A 14,828-nucleotide genomic window follows, 5' to 3' on the forward strand; every position below is an offset into this window, starting at 1 on the left:
ACACAAAGTCACTATAATTGTGGTCCAATGACCAATATAAAGTTCTCTATGTAGTTTGTCTGGGTAAATAAATGTCCTCAAAGGTTAGGATACCACTGAGCTCTAGGTAACCTAACTGATAACGGTTTAAGAATTCTGTGTTCCATGCAAGCAAAGAGAGGTTGAGGTCCCGCAGAGCTCCAGAGTAGCTAAGCGGACAGGGAACCACAGAATTCCAGGTAAGCTAGGTGGTTGCAGTTAGGAACTCCCAGTGCTCCAGGCAAGCAAAGAGAGTAGTTGAGTTCGCACAGTGCTCCAGGCAGGAGCCGAAACTGATGTCAATGAAGGTGTTACATCATGTTTTATACCTTCTTCGGGACAGCGGTGGCGCTAGTGTTCCTCTTGTTACATGACATGATGATGATAATGCCTGTTGTCTGCTTGCTTGTAGTAGTTCAGTAAGAGAGCATATGGTTTTGCTTACAATAAGAGGCATGTGTTGATGTTGACGAATCTAGTCCATGTGTAAGATATTACTATATACGTACAATGTATGTGAATGGTTTAAGTTACATGATATTCCCTTGTTATGTATTTTTTTTAATTCGACATTTTCCAGTGTATCATTAAACTTTTAGTGCGTTTTTACTTGTTCTTTCTCATATTCTTTGTAATACTGTTGTTCCAACTTAAACGTGTTGGAAATAACAACAATCAGAAACTATGTATATGCAGCCTATTAGGTAGGTCCTGGTTTACAATTACGTTACTCATAATCAATCTGAACATCTTCAGACACGCTGTAGGACGTTGAGTTCTGGTGACCAATGTATTTTGTTACTACTTGCGTGTAATACGCAATACATATCTCCCCACCTCCTTTTATGAAAAAAAATGAAATGAAATCTTTGAGTTTTACGTCCCACGGTTATGCCTGCTAGGCTAAAGGAGACGGTGATGATGAGTAATGAATGAAATGGTGGAATGAAAAAAGTGGGAGGAAACGGGAGAACCCCGAGGAAACTCACCACAAAGTTCACTTGGCGGGGGCTGGGATCGAACCCGGGATCCCAAGCACCAGAGGTGAACGCTCTACCACTGAGCCACCGCGGCCCCACCCCCTTTTATACTGGTACATGATGCAATGCTTCTTTGTGGCCATGTAGCTAAAGCATCATATTTGTGCACGTGTACCCAGGTTCGATCCCAGCCCCGCGTTCGATGGGAATACTTTTCTCGGATAAAGTACTCGCGTAGTGTTTAAAATTTTACTTTCAGCAGCAAGTTCCCCTCAGGTTCAGTTCAGAAAAGGATCGTTAAACTCCAGTAATTCAACCACATGTGATGAATATTATTGGTAGTATGGCATTAGTTTTCTGGAAACTCGTTTAGGAAATAATCTTTGGTTGGGACTTATTTCTTTCCACAAATGGAGTTTAAGCATACATTTAAAGATTTTTTTTTTTTTTTATTATCAATGCCAAACGTCCTTGCCGCACTGAAAGACCGCTTCTCGTAAGATCAGCGAAGTTAAGCAGTGGTGGTTCGGGTCAGAGAGATGATAAGTGACTGTTCGTACTTACCACATGGTGTTGGTATTTCGACATGTACCCATCGTCTTGAGGACAATTGGGAAGCTAGTTGAAAGAAAAAAAAGTAGGAAATTCCGGTCTAGAAAGCCAGCATTATGGGCGAGAGGAGTCAATGTGCTGACCACACATCACCCCAAAGGCATGAGTGCCAGAAGCCGGCTGGTAGATCCTGGCTCCCTAAGGGCTTGTTGCGCCAGGAGTTAGTTTTTATTATCTACAGAAAATACTGTTGTAACAAGTCAAATACTAGATAATAAATACAAACTTTATTTCGTAGGTACCTGAAAGAAGTGAAGGTAAATTATTTGACCCCTGATAAGAGGGACCCTGAATTTGTCTTCTACGATGTCAGTAAAGCGACTGTAAATGTATACAGGTAAGTAATTTGTAAGTGAATTATATCTTATTAGCTTTGATATTCTTTTATTAAGTTACTAAATGATTTTGATCACTTCACTATGTATAGAACTGGAATATTTTAGGAAATCAGTTTAATTCGTATTATACTTGTAATGTACATTTTTAAAGGCTTCTTGAGTTGTAAAAACAACTGCTTCATAAATACTTCATAAGGTTTCACACAATAGTTGGTTCAGCAAGTGAGGGCATCCGCGAGAATATGCCAAATGACCAAGTGAACTACAAATTACGTTTAGCTGCGGAAGTGGCCGTAATACATGAATTGAAGAAACATGACAAACTAAAAGATGCCAGATAATATATACTCAGGTTCTGAAGATATAATGGACGATTTTTGAATCCTACTCAATATTCTTTATCAGTGAGAACTCCCTTGTTCGAGAGACTCGGGTTCGATTCTCGGTAGGAGCTCACGTGGTTCGGATCTCACGTTAAGCTGTAGATTGGTGCTGAACGAGACTCTAAGCTGTAAATCACTCGAACTAGTTCTGAATAAAAGAAGCTGTATTTCATGTTTTGGAACCCCGAGAATAATAGCGCTCAAGTCAGTTTCCGAAATTAGTGTGAGAATTTTTTTCTTTCTGTGCAAGTGAACACAGTTAACAGCATTGTAGTCCTTCGGATATTTGAAGAATTCTAGTTCTACCAATTCAGTCGCGTTACCATGGTGGCCAGATGATAAATTGATCAGCAAAGGTTCTCGTGTGCCACTTATAAGTAGTTAGTTGTGAGGAAGATTGAAGTGAAAAATTCATTAAAATAATCCAAACGCGTTGGAGATAATTTGAACATTCACATGTATAGCATCTCTTGAGCAGAATGCTCATAATGCTAACGTTGCGAACACTGTGCCATCATAGCTTAAGATTGTAATACATAATTTTAATAGACATAAAGTGCTTTAAATTTGTTCACTAGCCAGAAATAAGAAGAAAAAAGATATTAGGTTGGGTATTGGGATATTAGTAGTAGGCTGCTATATATAAATATTGATTCTTTAATGATATCCGTTTTTTTATAACAATTTAATGTGGAGGGAAATAAAAAGGGAAGTCTCGCAAACTCGGATACTCATTCTTTCCCAACAAAATTAACGTACTAGATATTTACAACAAATCTGAATGAAAAGGAACGTTGTATACTGATGGCACAGAAATTAAAGTTGAATATGTATAAAAGTGAAATTTGTCCGTGCCCTCCCTGCCAGTGTGGCGCAAGTGCAAGAGTTTGATTCTCGGTGGGAGAGTATTGGAGAGAAAACTAGATCTACTTCCTATACAACCTCGGTGCTAAAAAGGGACAATGAACTTCAACAGACAACATAATTGTCTGTTGTACTATACGGAAGCGAAAGTTGTGCATGAGCACAGACGCATGGTTTCTGAAAACAGTTTTGAGGGAAATTTTCGGAACAAAAAGGAACAAACAAAGGAATAAGTAGAAAAGATTACGTAATGCTTAATGTGCTAGTGAATATCATCATCATAGGTATTCTGCCCTTACTGGCAGGTCACTTGCAGCAGCTGAGAAGCTTCCATGCTCCACGGTCCTCCGCTAACTTCTTTGTCTTCACGTATGATCTTTCTGTTTTTATATCATCCATTAATTGTAGTCTCCTTCGCCCTCTGCCTCTCTTTCCCGCCACCATACCCTCTATGACGTCCCTCATGATACAATATCTTCTTAGGCAATGTCCTAACCAGTTTCTCTTCCTCTTCTTAACAATATCTAAAAGTGTTCTTTTCTCCCTCACCATTTTTAACACCCACTCATTCGTTTTCCGCTCGACCCAACTAATTCTTTCCATCCTTCTCCACACCCACATTTCAAATGCTTCCAGTCGTTTTTCATCACTTTTACGTAATGTCCACGTTTCCGCCCCATACAGTACAACACTCCACACGAAGCATTTTATGAGTCTTTTTCTCAACTCTCTATTCAAGGTCCCACAAAACAGACTTTTCTTCCTCCTAGAGGCTTCTTTCGCCATTCCTATCGTTGTTTTTATTTCACGTTCACACTTCATGTCATTACTAAGAATACTACCCAGATATCGAAAACTATTCACTTGTTCTATTTGCTCCCCTCCCACATTTATATTTGACACAGACCTCTTCGTTCCTATCACCATGGTTTTTGTCTTTCTAACATTTATTTTCATCCCATATTCTTCAAAGCCCATCTTCAAGTTTTCTAACATTTTATTGATTTTCTTTTCAGATTCTGCAACAAGCCCCATATCGTCTGCAAATCTTATGCATCTAATCATTCTACCTCCTACCGAAATATCATCATCATCATGTAGACTCTTTTTCACTATCTCTTCTAGATAGACATTAAATAATGTTGGCGAGAGGCAGCATCCTTGTCGAACTCCCCTTCCAATTGCACTCTCTTCCTTCAGTTCTTCCCCTATCCTAACACTTACTTGTTGGTTCATGTATAAGCTAGTGAATATATTGCAGCTAAATTTAGACGCCTAAGAATGTATGAAGAACGCTCGTATAGGAAATACACAGGAATGTTGAGAGATTGTTGGAAAATTTTCACGGAAAACTTGGAGGTAGATAGACCAAGAAGGTGGGAGTATAATATGAAGCAGGATCTTAAGGAGTGGGCTATAACAATCCTTACTGGATCGAGTTGACATTAAGTGGTGGGCCTTTTATTTCTGCGGCGATGACCTTTCGAGTTCCTTAAATGGTAGAGTTAATTGATGCAGAACATGCTCTCCCGGTGTAATGACATAATATAACGCATATTGATACTAAGTAAACATCTTAATTATACTCACTAAAGCATCCAAATAGTAACTTCAAAACAACGCTATGTTTCAATGACTCGTTATAATGTCAATGCGTATCTTTTTAGATTACATATTTTCATCAATTTTCTCCAGTGTAAGGACAATGTTGATGCCCCTTGAATTACCGCTGTACAAATTCCTTCCGAAAGGTGTAGTTGTTGCAGGAATTTAGTTACAGACAAGAATGAACAGACGAGCAACTTCCTATATTCACTATTGAAATTAGTTTGTGTCGTCTGCACGGTGAAAGAGCCAATCAATGTTTGGTGGAGAATGAGTTTCGTCGCAAGTGGAATGGCGCTGTTATCGATTTACGAACGTGATGTCATGGGTTGTCCTTGAACCAGCGCATTCTTTCAGTCTGCTTCGGAGCTTCGCATGTCAGTGTGAGGTGCAGTGCAAGATGATCAGATTAGCAATTACCCTTACTAAATAATTATCATATTTTTTTTGGTGCCTTTTATAAAAGCATCTTCTTGTATTATGCCTGGATTGCTTTGTTGACATTTTCATACATCCGTGTCGAACATTATGTGAAAAGCACACCACGCTTTCACCCACCATATGCTATTCGAGATGGTTATTTTCTAACTTTCCACGTTGCTGATGACAGATCAACTGGTTAGTTCCGTCGTCGTATGTTAGAGGCACTACGGTTCGCCTTGTTTCCAGTTTTTCGCGGAGTTTACGGTTTGTATATTCTTGTCTGTGAATTTAGCGTCCCTTTTAGTAGCAGGGCTATATAAGATATGAGCTTACAGCTTAACGTGGGATCCGAACTGCCTAAGCTTCCACCGGAAATCGAACCCAGGCCTCCCGCACCAAAGGCGCGTAAACTAACCATACAGTCACGAGCAAGCTCTATGAAAGTAGTTGACCAGGAATTTTCATAGTGATTATTCAAGGAACATCAACATTGGCTCTGCATTGGAGAAAGTTGATCCAAGTGCATAGTTCTACATAAAGCGTAATTTCTTAAAAATATATACAAAGCGTATTGTAAATTAAAAATGTAAAAATATGTATGAGGATGAGAAGGGCTCATCTAAACTTAGCGTCGATTTACCATTACTATTTGGGCGTTTTGGTGAGTGTAATGTTTTAATTTTTTAATTACATGTGTGAGAAATAAAGTGTAAGCTCTGCACAATCAAACGGAAAATGAAAACAAGTAAGTTTCGTTTTACATTATAAAACTGCTAACTATGGGGATATACTAAAACCGGGTATGGTGGATCTACTACTTCTGGTTCTAACAAAGGGATAAGATTGGAGATGGTACCTATTCTTTTGTCTTATTGTTTGTACTGCACGAGAATTCAACGATGAAACCGGAAGTGGTAGAGGTATCGGTGAACCATTTTCAGCTTCGATAGAGGCATAAGGGCGGAGATGGAACCTATTCTTGGGACGCTGCATCTATATATATATAATAAATTTCTCACAATATCTTACCATTGTTGCTCTGATACCTGTCGATGGACAGACAAACGAAGTCGTTCTGCAAAATATATCCACATTTATGTTTGGCATAGTTTTGAAGCCTAAAAGAACATCATAAAATATTTGTAACTCGGAAGTTTATATTTATTTATTTTTTCACAGGATCCAGTATATCTAAACAAAAATCACGTGGTATTACTTTTACTGGATACATGCCCAAATTCTATTAGTGTTACTTTATTACAGATATTTGATATGTACCGTATTATATGACATGTCACATATCTAACTGTTGTTAAAATTTTTAATATAGTATCCGTAGCAGTTTTATTTTGTTGTACAATATTGTAACTATTACAAACTATCAAAAGAAATACTTTTTAAATACGTTTATAATCAATGAACAAGGTAACAGAAAAGTTCTTGCCGTTTTTGACGCCCCATTAATCATGTGCTCACAGAGAGGAAACAAAATGGCGCACGTGTCTGCCAAGCGATCAGGAATCAGTCTAACCATCGACCTTCAGTAATACAGGCACGCTGTGACATACAGCAGTCATAGCTCATCCAGTGTCGAAGAGAAATGGAGGTATCGAAGCAGCTTGTTCGCGTGTGTTTGTTGTATGACTTGGCCTGTCAGCAGCCGCATCAATTCGCCGCGTATGGGAGGCATTTCGGAGAATGCCGTGAACGAAAGTACCGCCAGGCATTGGTTCCAGAAATTCTGTTCTGGTGAGCCTTTCGACTACATATGTTGGATGACGAGGCTCTGAAAGCAGCCATCGAGGAGGACAGTGGTCTAACGTGTGATGAACTTGCAGGAAAGTTCCATGTTTCCGCTGAAACAGTCAGACTGCACCTGCATGGGGTACGGAAATCATACAAGTTAAGCAAGTGGACACTCCACACATTGTCGGTACCAACAAAGAATGAGTGACAGCCTGTTTTCCGTGCTCACTCGACACCTAAACACACCCATCTTTGGTCGCTTGCGCACTGGTGACGAGAAGTGGGTCTTGTGTGACACACTCAAGCGTTACTGGTTGTCGCCACGTGACCCTGTTCCTCATACCACAGGACTTCTGCTCTCACGAAAGGGTTATGCTCTCTGTATGATGAAATTGTCGGCAAGTGGTGCATTACGAGCTTCTTTCACCTGTTCAGACCATCACTCTGATCTCTACTCTCAGCAGTTGCAAAGGGTGCATCGTACATTGGAGCCGACATTGATGAATCGCAAGGGTGTACTTTCCTGCACGAAAATGCCAAGCCACATGTGGCAAAGATGATCCAGGAGAACCTTCAGCAACTTGTTTTGCCATGCACCATGGAGACCACCTTCGTGGAAGATCCGTCGCAAATGAGGGAGACCTGCGGAATGCACTCACGGACTTCTTTGCATCCACGACCCCTAGTTTTATCACCAGGGTATTTTACAGCTGCGAAAACGTTGTCAAAAGGTGTTGGATGCTGATGGAGATTACTTCAAAACCCAAAGGTACGTACCGTCCACTGTATTGCTATTTGTTTATCACTGCTCTAAAACGGCAATAACTTTTTGCATACCTTGTATTTTTCGTTAAAATAATGCTGTAAATTATAGTATATTTAATTAATTCTTTAACAACTAATTTTTAAATCTCGTTTATTTTTAGTGTGAAGCCAGCTGTATTTGATCTCTTCCTTACTATTGCCATCTTAGCATATCTTGCACTTATCTATCTGTTCATACAGGTAAAAGGATTATATTTCTTATTGTTTGTTTTAATGACTTTCTGTAAATGTATTCATATATGTTTAAGTATTAAAGGATTATATATATTTAGAAATATATCGATGAAGGAGAAATATAATAATGGTGATTTAAAACAGTTAAAACGCTGTATATACAATCATAGAGTGTCCACTTGTTCGTGATCAATGTAAACACATTTCCGGAACCTGTCCCGAAGTGACTGTAGGACACCAAAACATATTTTCATGGTATTGCTGCCATTATATCTGTAATGTGCTCCTGAGAGCGTAAGAATTGCATGGGTTTGTAACATAAACGCATTCTCTAACCATACACCACAGCCAAATATTATACGGAGTAAGGTTTGGAAAATATATCGGTCAGGGTATAGATTCACCTGTCCAGTCTCTCGTCATAAATTAGGGCGCCATTCAACTGGAAGGAAGAGAGAAAAGAAAGAACTAAACTGCAAAATTCAGAGGGATAGATAGATTTTCCTCATGTTCTACATCAGACGTAGAATATCATTACTAGTAATTATCAGGGAAACCGATTGATCACCTTCATCATAGACCATGTACCAGCAACACTATCATCATCTGACGCTGCTTGAGGAGAGGTTTCGAAAACCTTCTGAACGTTAGTCATGACGCAGCTAATGGCTTGACTGTGTACATTTGTCGTAGCAGGTTCATTTTTGATCAGAAGTAACAATCCGATGGAGAAAATCTTCCGGATTACTCTGTATACTCAGAGTAACGTAAAAATCTAGACGGCAATCCGTATTGACCGATGTTAACTCGTGTGGCATCCATGAGTTTAACTTTTTCGCCTTACCAATTGCGCGGAGTCGCCGAACGACAGAGATACTATGTACACCTTATTCCAAAAAGAGAGAACGCATTGATTATGGCTATTTTGAGCTAAAACATTTTCTAAGTGCAACTTCGGGTATCTTCGAAAACAGAAAACCAAAGATACCAGGTATGAGCATCAAACCAGCCTTCGGAATCGGAATAAATTGTACAGATTTGTTTTTCTTTTAAGTGTAATAAGATGTTCAAATTTTATTAAGTGTAGAGAAAAGTAACATTCATTGAAATATATGATGGTATAGTATTTCAAAACTTTGTATACTTGTGAGGACATGCTGGTTTTGTCGCTTGTATTTACATATAAAAAAGAATTTCCGATGAAAGGAAAGAAAGTGAACATAGTCCTCGCATTCATACTAGAATATAAAAAGACAGAGGAGGAAAAAAAAACATTTGCAACGGTTTTATTGTCTTTGAAATTCAGTTACATTTCTTAAGAAGGAAACTCGGTAGGAGTGTTTATGTTAGCTTAGTGGTAAAGCACAGGACTTCTAATTGTAAGGTCGTGAGTTCAATTCCCGTTTGGGTCAAACATTTTCGTATGTAATGATATATTCCTCAACGCATAAATAATTACATTAAAATAAATCAGTTGTACATATACAATCATTTCAAGACATAAATAATTATTATTTCTAAAATGTAACATCTCAGATGCGTGTCGTTATATTGTATGTGAATGTTAAATACAAATTAAGTAAAACGTGTGATGGCAGTACATGAGTGTGTGTGTTGTGTATTTGGCTGCAGTTATTTGTCATACGGAAATTACTTTTCAATATTCTCATTACAACATGGGATGTAACGTTCTTAAAGATAGTATTATAATAGCTAAATATGAGACATTTGAATCTGGTGTTTATTTAATTTACTGCTAAAATTGTGTGTTATTGTAAATTAACTTTATTCGTCCAATGCAGTATTTCCCAATCTTGTTTACGTGGCACCCTCCCCCCTTCATAAACATTACGTACCGGGTACTTCACGTCCCCATCCCTCGTCCTTTTTGCTCATTAGCCATACATGGTTTTTGACTGACCTCTTCTGCGACTTCAGATACAACTTTGAATTCTTAAATATTCAATAATAATAATAATAATAATAATAATAATAATAATAATAATAATAATAATAATAATAATAATAATAATAATAATCTATTCCCACAAGTTTATTTTTGCAGCAAGATTTCTGCATACCATTGTAGTTCAGTGTTCGTCTTATTATTATTATTACGAAATTTGGTCTTTATGAAACCACAGTTCTTACCCTATGATTATTTTGCGTTTGTACGATATTTTATTTAACGCCTGTTTGTTACAACATCTATATAATATTTGTAAGTGAAATAACTATAAGAAAAATCGTAATTTAGTGTACATTCGTGGTTACTTATAATCCTTTGTGAATTGTTTAAATTCTACTTTTAATTTTTTTTTAGTACTTTCAAATACACTGACAACCCTTTGGATAATAATAATAACACTAATGAATTGTTACCAAGCAGAGCAGTATTTATAAACTGAACACAGCAACACACTGAGCAAGGCTATGCGATAAAAATATATAAAAACACAATCACGTAACAGTTTCAAGACTCTGGCTATGTCTTCATCAGACTTCCACTCCTTCTAGCTACTTGGAAGTTCCGCTCCTTCATTAAAAAGTAACATTCGTGTTTTTCCACTTTCACATGTTCAGCTGCACACGTTTCAAATAAAATATACCTTTTGCTGGATCATTATTGTCCTTAATTATTTTTGTTTGTTCCCTTGTTAATTTATTCTCTTTCTTCCGTTTCCATTCTTTTTTTTAAGTAAAATTCTCTGCCATTCTTTATTTATAGCAGATCCTCCATTCCAATTCATCACCTTGTCTCCTGCCTTCATGATTTCCGTGGATTCTTTCCGTTTTCTCACCAATGTCCTGTTCTCTGCTTCTATGACATCTGCTCCTTTTCACCCTATCCTGTGGTTTGTCTCTTTCTGATGTTTACATATTGCGTTGTTGAACCTTTTCAACCTTACGTCATCCTTGTGCTGCTTTATCCTTTCTTCCATCATCTTTTTTGTTTCTTCTATGTAAATTTTGTTACACTCTCACGTTATATATTACCCCCTTTGATCTTTGTCCAGTATTTTTTTCCCTTGTTTTTTCTGAGTACTACAATTATTCAGCTTCCTCCTTTCCTGTATATTCTTTGCACCTTTGTCCCTTGTGATAGGACAGGAAATAACACACCACAACCAATCACTGGGAAGTATGATTAAGGTTCCAGCTTTAAAGTTTTAAGCATCAGTTTACAATATTTAATAACCTAAATGTTGTTCTAGAAAGCATTTGAAACTTTTAAACATTTACATTTTCATTACATTGTTCTGTCCCTGACAGTTCCCTGGTTTTTGCGTACAAGCGTCGGAAATCGTTACCGAGCTCCCTCATGGCTGCATGGTTAGCTTAGGCGCCTTTGATGCGGGAGATCTTGTTTCGGATCCCACATTAAGCTGTAGGTTGAAGTCTCATATAGCCTCGGTGCTAAAAGACTCCAAACTAATCGAAAATCTCGACTAGGTTATCTGCATCTCTTTCTATAAAACGTCTGTACAAAGTTTGATTTGATTGTGTTTAATAATATCTGTTTCCTTTACCTAAAGGTTAGAGAAGTAATGAAAACAAAACTTGACATATTGGGCGTTTCGGAAAATTCTAAAATACAGGGTGACCGGAAAGTAGGTATACACCCCTGCATTGATCAAATATAACATTCTAGTGTATGGGTTTATTTGCTTCGGCTCTTCCGAGCTTAAGATGTAAGTAAGAACACATTAAGAACAAATAATAAATAAACTAAGTCTACCTGATAGATAACAATAAGAAATGATATGAAATACAATGTGATTATCAGTACGGTATTGTATACGTACTTTTGGGACACCCTGTATAAATGTTTACTAAGGAAACATGTGATTGAGTATTTCAAAAAACCTTTTAGCTAATTAAACTTTTTTTTAAAGTTAATAGCATTAATATAAACCATCAAATTATTATGACTAACTTCCTTCAGTGCGTGTTATTTAGTCAATATTTCAGTCGCTGAAGCGGGCATTTTTTTTTTTCAAGGCAGACGACTTAAATTATTTTTCTGTGCAGATTTGTACATAGTGTTGGAATTTATTTTTGATGTCCTAAAATTGGTTTCTGTTAATGTAATTAGTAATAATAGCAACCCAGTCTTTATGAACACTTCATTACAATTTGTGTGGCTGCACAGAAATTACGACATTCACAAAATAGTGGGTTATAATAGTAACATTATTGGCAGTTGTGTTCTATCTGGCAACACTGCACATCTAAAAGTGTTCATTGGTTAATGGGTATAATGAAGACGAGTGGAAGAAGATAGTACCGAGTAACTCCTACAAGAGAAAAAAAAAATTATTGTATTCATATATTAATAGGTTAAGAGCTCTTTAACTAATAAGGTAAGTGACGCTATAATAGAAAAAACAATCACTGTTAGTTGCAACAACTAGGTAAAGATCTGAATAGGAAAATAATTTAAGCTGTTTGTCCTGACGAAAATTGTCCACTAGAACAATTGAAATATTGACTAAAAAGCACCCATTGAAGAAACATGAAAGGTGAGTCATTATAAGTATTAGTAATATTGCAAATGTGTTCCATACACTTAATAAGTACTTACATCAAATTATAGTTGGTTCTGTCATTTTCCTAGTCGCAACGGTGGCGTTTATTGATGTATTGTGCGGATTAACTATCTCGGGACTTTACAGCTTTTGTAGTGCATGAAAATAACTGTATACGTACATTCATATGTATATAAAAAGAAGCGAGATCGACTTTTAAAAAAATGTTCCTCGACTCACCTTAATACTGCATATAATAAAAGGTGAATATCATTAGTGTCTTGTGATTTAATGATTTTGTTCATTGCTTTCAGAATTTTCCTCTTGTATACGCAGCAATATCAAGATTTGTTGCTGGGGGCAAGCCGAAGAGTCAGTAGTTACGTAATATATACTCAACATTCTTCGCAAAGAAAAGACCAGAAGAAACAAATAATTGTGATCTCCACAAGTCTTTGTACCTAACCATCCCATGTACACTTTATGTACATATTTGTTGCTTGTTAATTTAAATGCCCATATGTCTTTTGTGTTCCCTTCAAAGTGCCTTTCGAATGGACTTCAGTGACTGTAGTGAATAATTTTTGTTGTTATTCAGTTCTGTAGCCCTTTTTGCTGCATATTTTGTAAAGACTGTATAGTGTCTTCAATTAATAAATATTTTGAATTGTCCGTTTAGTTATTATAACATTTCATTATCCTTATCATTTATTCCTTTCCAATCGTCCTTACACTAACGGAGTATTCAGTGGCGGCTTTAGTTGGTAGGCCGGGTAGGCACGGACCTAACCAAATATTTTCAAAAATATATAAACGCTAAATATTGACAACTCATGTTTCTACCAAGCATTTCTTGAAAAAACACAGGAAATTACAAAGTCAGTGTTTTCTTTCAGTTTGCGTTACAGCATATCCATGCGTTTGCATTTACATTTTTTTTAAAAAATATAATGCTTTTATATTGTTTTATCTTTTAAATTTCCTTCCTTGTTCCCGGTACATTGGCCTAATTGAACATTGTACATTGAACTTTATAATTTAGAATAATTTTTACGATCACCGAAAATCAATGTGATACAACAATATCAAAGGAATTTTGCCGGGTAAAATCTCCATATTGTGATTCCATGAATAAACGTTGGGCATGTGGCGTACTGGTATTAGTTATCGAAGGTAGAGTCATATCTAAAAATACATCTTGAACACATTTGAAAACTCGCTATCCACAGCCGTAGGAATTATTGTTTTGATAAGTAGTAGGCATAGAAACCGATTTCTACTTTTGATTAAAAAAAGCTAGCAACAACTTTTTGCTTCTATGTCAACTTGTTTGGAAATGAGTACGAGAAGAACAGATGCTAGCTTCAGCCAAAATCATACTGGTTTCAATAAAAACCTGAAAGCGAAATGTCGGTTTTCTAGGAACCGGTTTTGCCTATCCGTAGTTATAATACACGAGTTGAATTAAAAGCTCTGAATGGGACAACAAATATCTCTCTTACGTTTGAAGACTGTCCAATCCTTCTAGCTAGATGTCACAGTGTCTTCTCTTTGTGTTGTGCGCGCGATGGATTGTTCTCTTGACTCTCAGAATCAGTCACCTATATTTGCATCAGCGTTATCACTAATAATTTCGCTCTTACTAAATTCTAAACCCGATGCAAATTCTTCATCCACCATTGACGCCTATAGTAGTTAAGGGAGTTAAAAAATTCTTTGGAAGTGACTGTACAAGTGATTTTATCCCGACCTAGGTATAAGTTGTCCTCGAAAGCGTCTAGTGCAAACGCATTTAAGATCAACCAGTACAAATTCACCGAATCTAATTCAAAATTGGTACACAAGGTGATGGTAAATGGTAGTAATCTCGACATGGCATCTTCAGGATACCCCGAGCGGCGACACAAACAACTGTTGTATATATGTTCAATGTCTGGAGTATGGTATCCTATTCGTAGATCTTAGCGCAGTTGGGCGATCATCGTTGCTGTAGTCCCTGGTTGTCAAGTGCTTCCCTACCATGTCCGATACGTGCTCAATGAGACTCAGGGCGAAGATATAGCAGGCCAAGGCAGAAGGCATATACCGAATAGGGAACGTCGGATTGTCCTGCAGTATGGGAAGATGTGATCGCGCGAAATGTCTAGATAAGGTCAGAGGACAGATTTGGCATGACGAATACAGTACGTACTTCGGTAAGGCAGTGACGGTAGCCCTACAACATTATAAAAATAAACTTAATACATATAAACTAGTTTACATTAACTCAGGGTGGCCACTCAAACGACAAGATAAAATTCACGCATATTTCCAGGCTTTCCAGCATCAGAA

General features: G+C 37.2%; 1 protein-coding gene across 2 annotated transcripts in view; it reads left to right on the forward strand.

The window, feature by feature from the left end:
• LOC145675331 (BOS complex subunit ncln) overlaps positions 1 to 13,169 on the forward strand; it is a 90,869-nt gene extending 77,700 nt beyond the window's left edge. For both annotated transcript variants that reach the window (XM_081745730.1, XM_081745735.1), the window contains exons 11-13: positions 1,849 to 1,947; positions 7,896 to 7,974; positions 12,812 to 13,169. In XM_081745730.1, coding sequence (XP_081601856.1) covers positions 1,849 to 1,947; positions 7,896 to 7,974; positions 12,812 to 12,877 — 244 coding nt within the window. In that variant the 3' untranslated portion in view covers positions 12,878 to 13,169. The remainder of the gene's footprint in view (positions 1 to 1,848; positions 1,948 to 7,895; positions 7,975 to 12,811) is intronic.
• Positions 13,170 to 14,828: the final 1,659 nt, after the last annotated feature.

This window comes from Thermobia domestica, chromosome 2 (assembly GCF_964235325.1).
Source record: "Thermobia domestica chromosome 2, izTheDome1.hap1.1, whole genome shotgun sequence".
NCBI classification, from domain to species: domain Eukaryota; kingdom Metazoa; phylum Arthropoda; class Insecta; order Zygentoma; family Lepismatidae; genus Thermobia; species Thermobia domestica.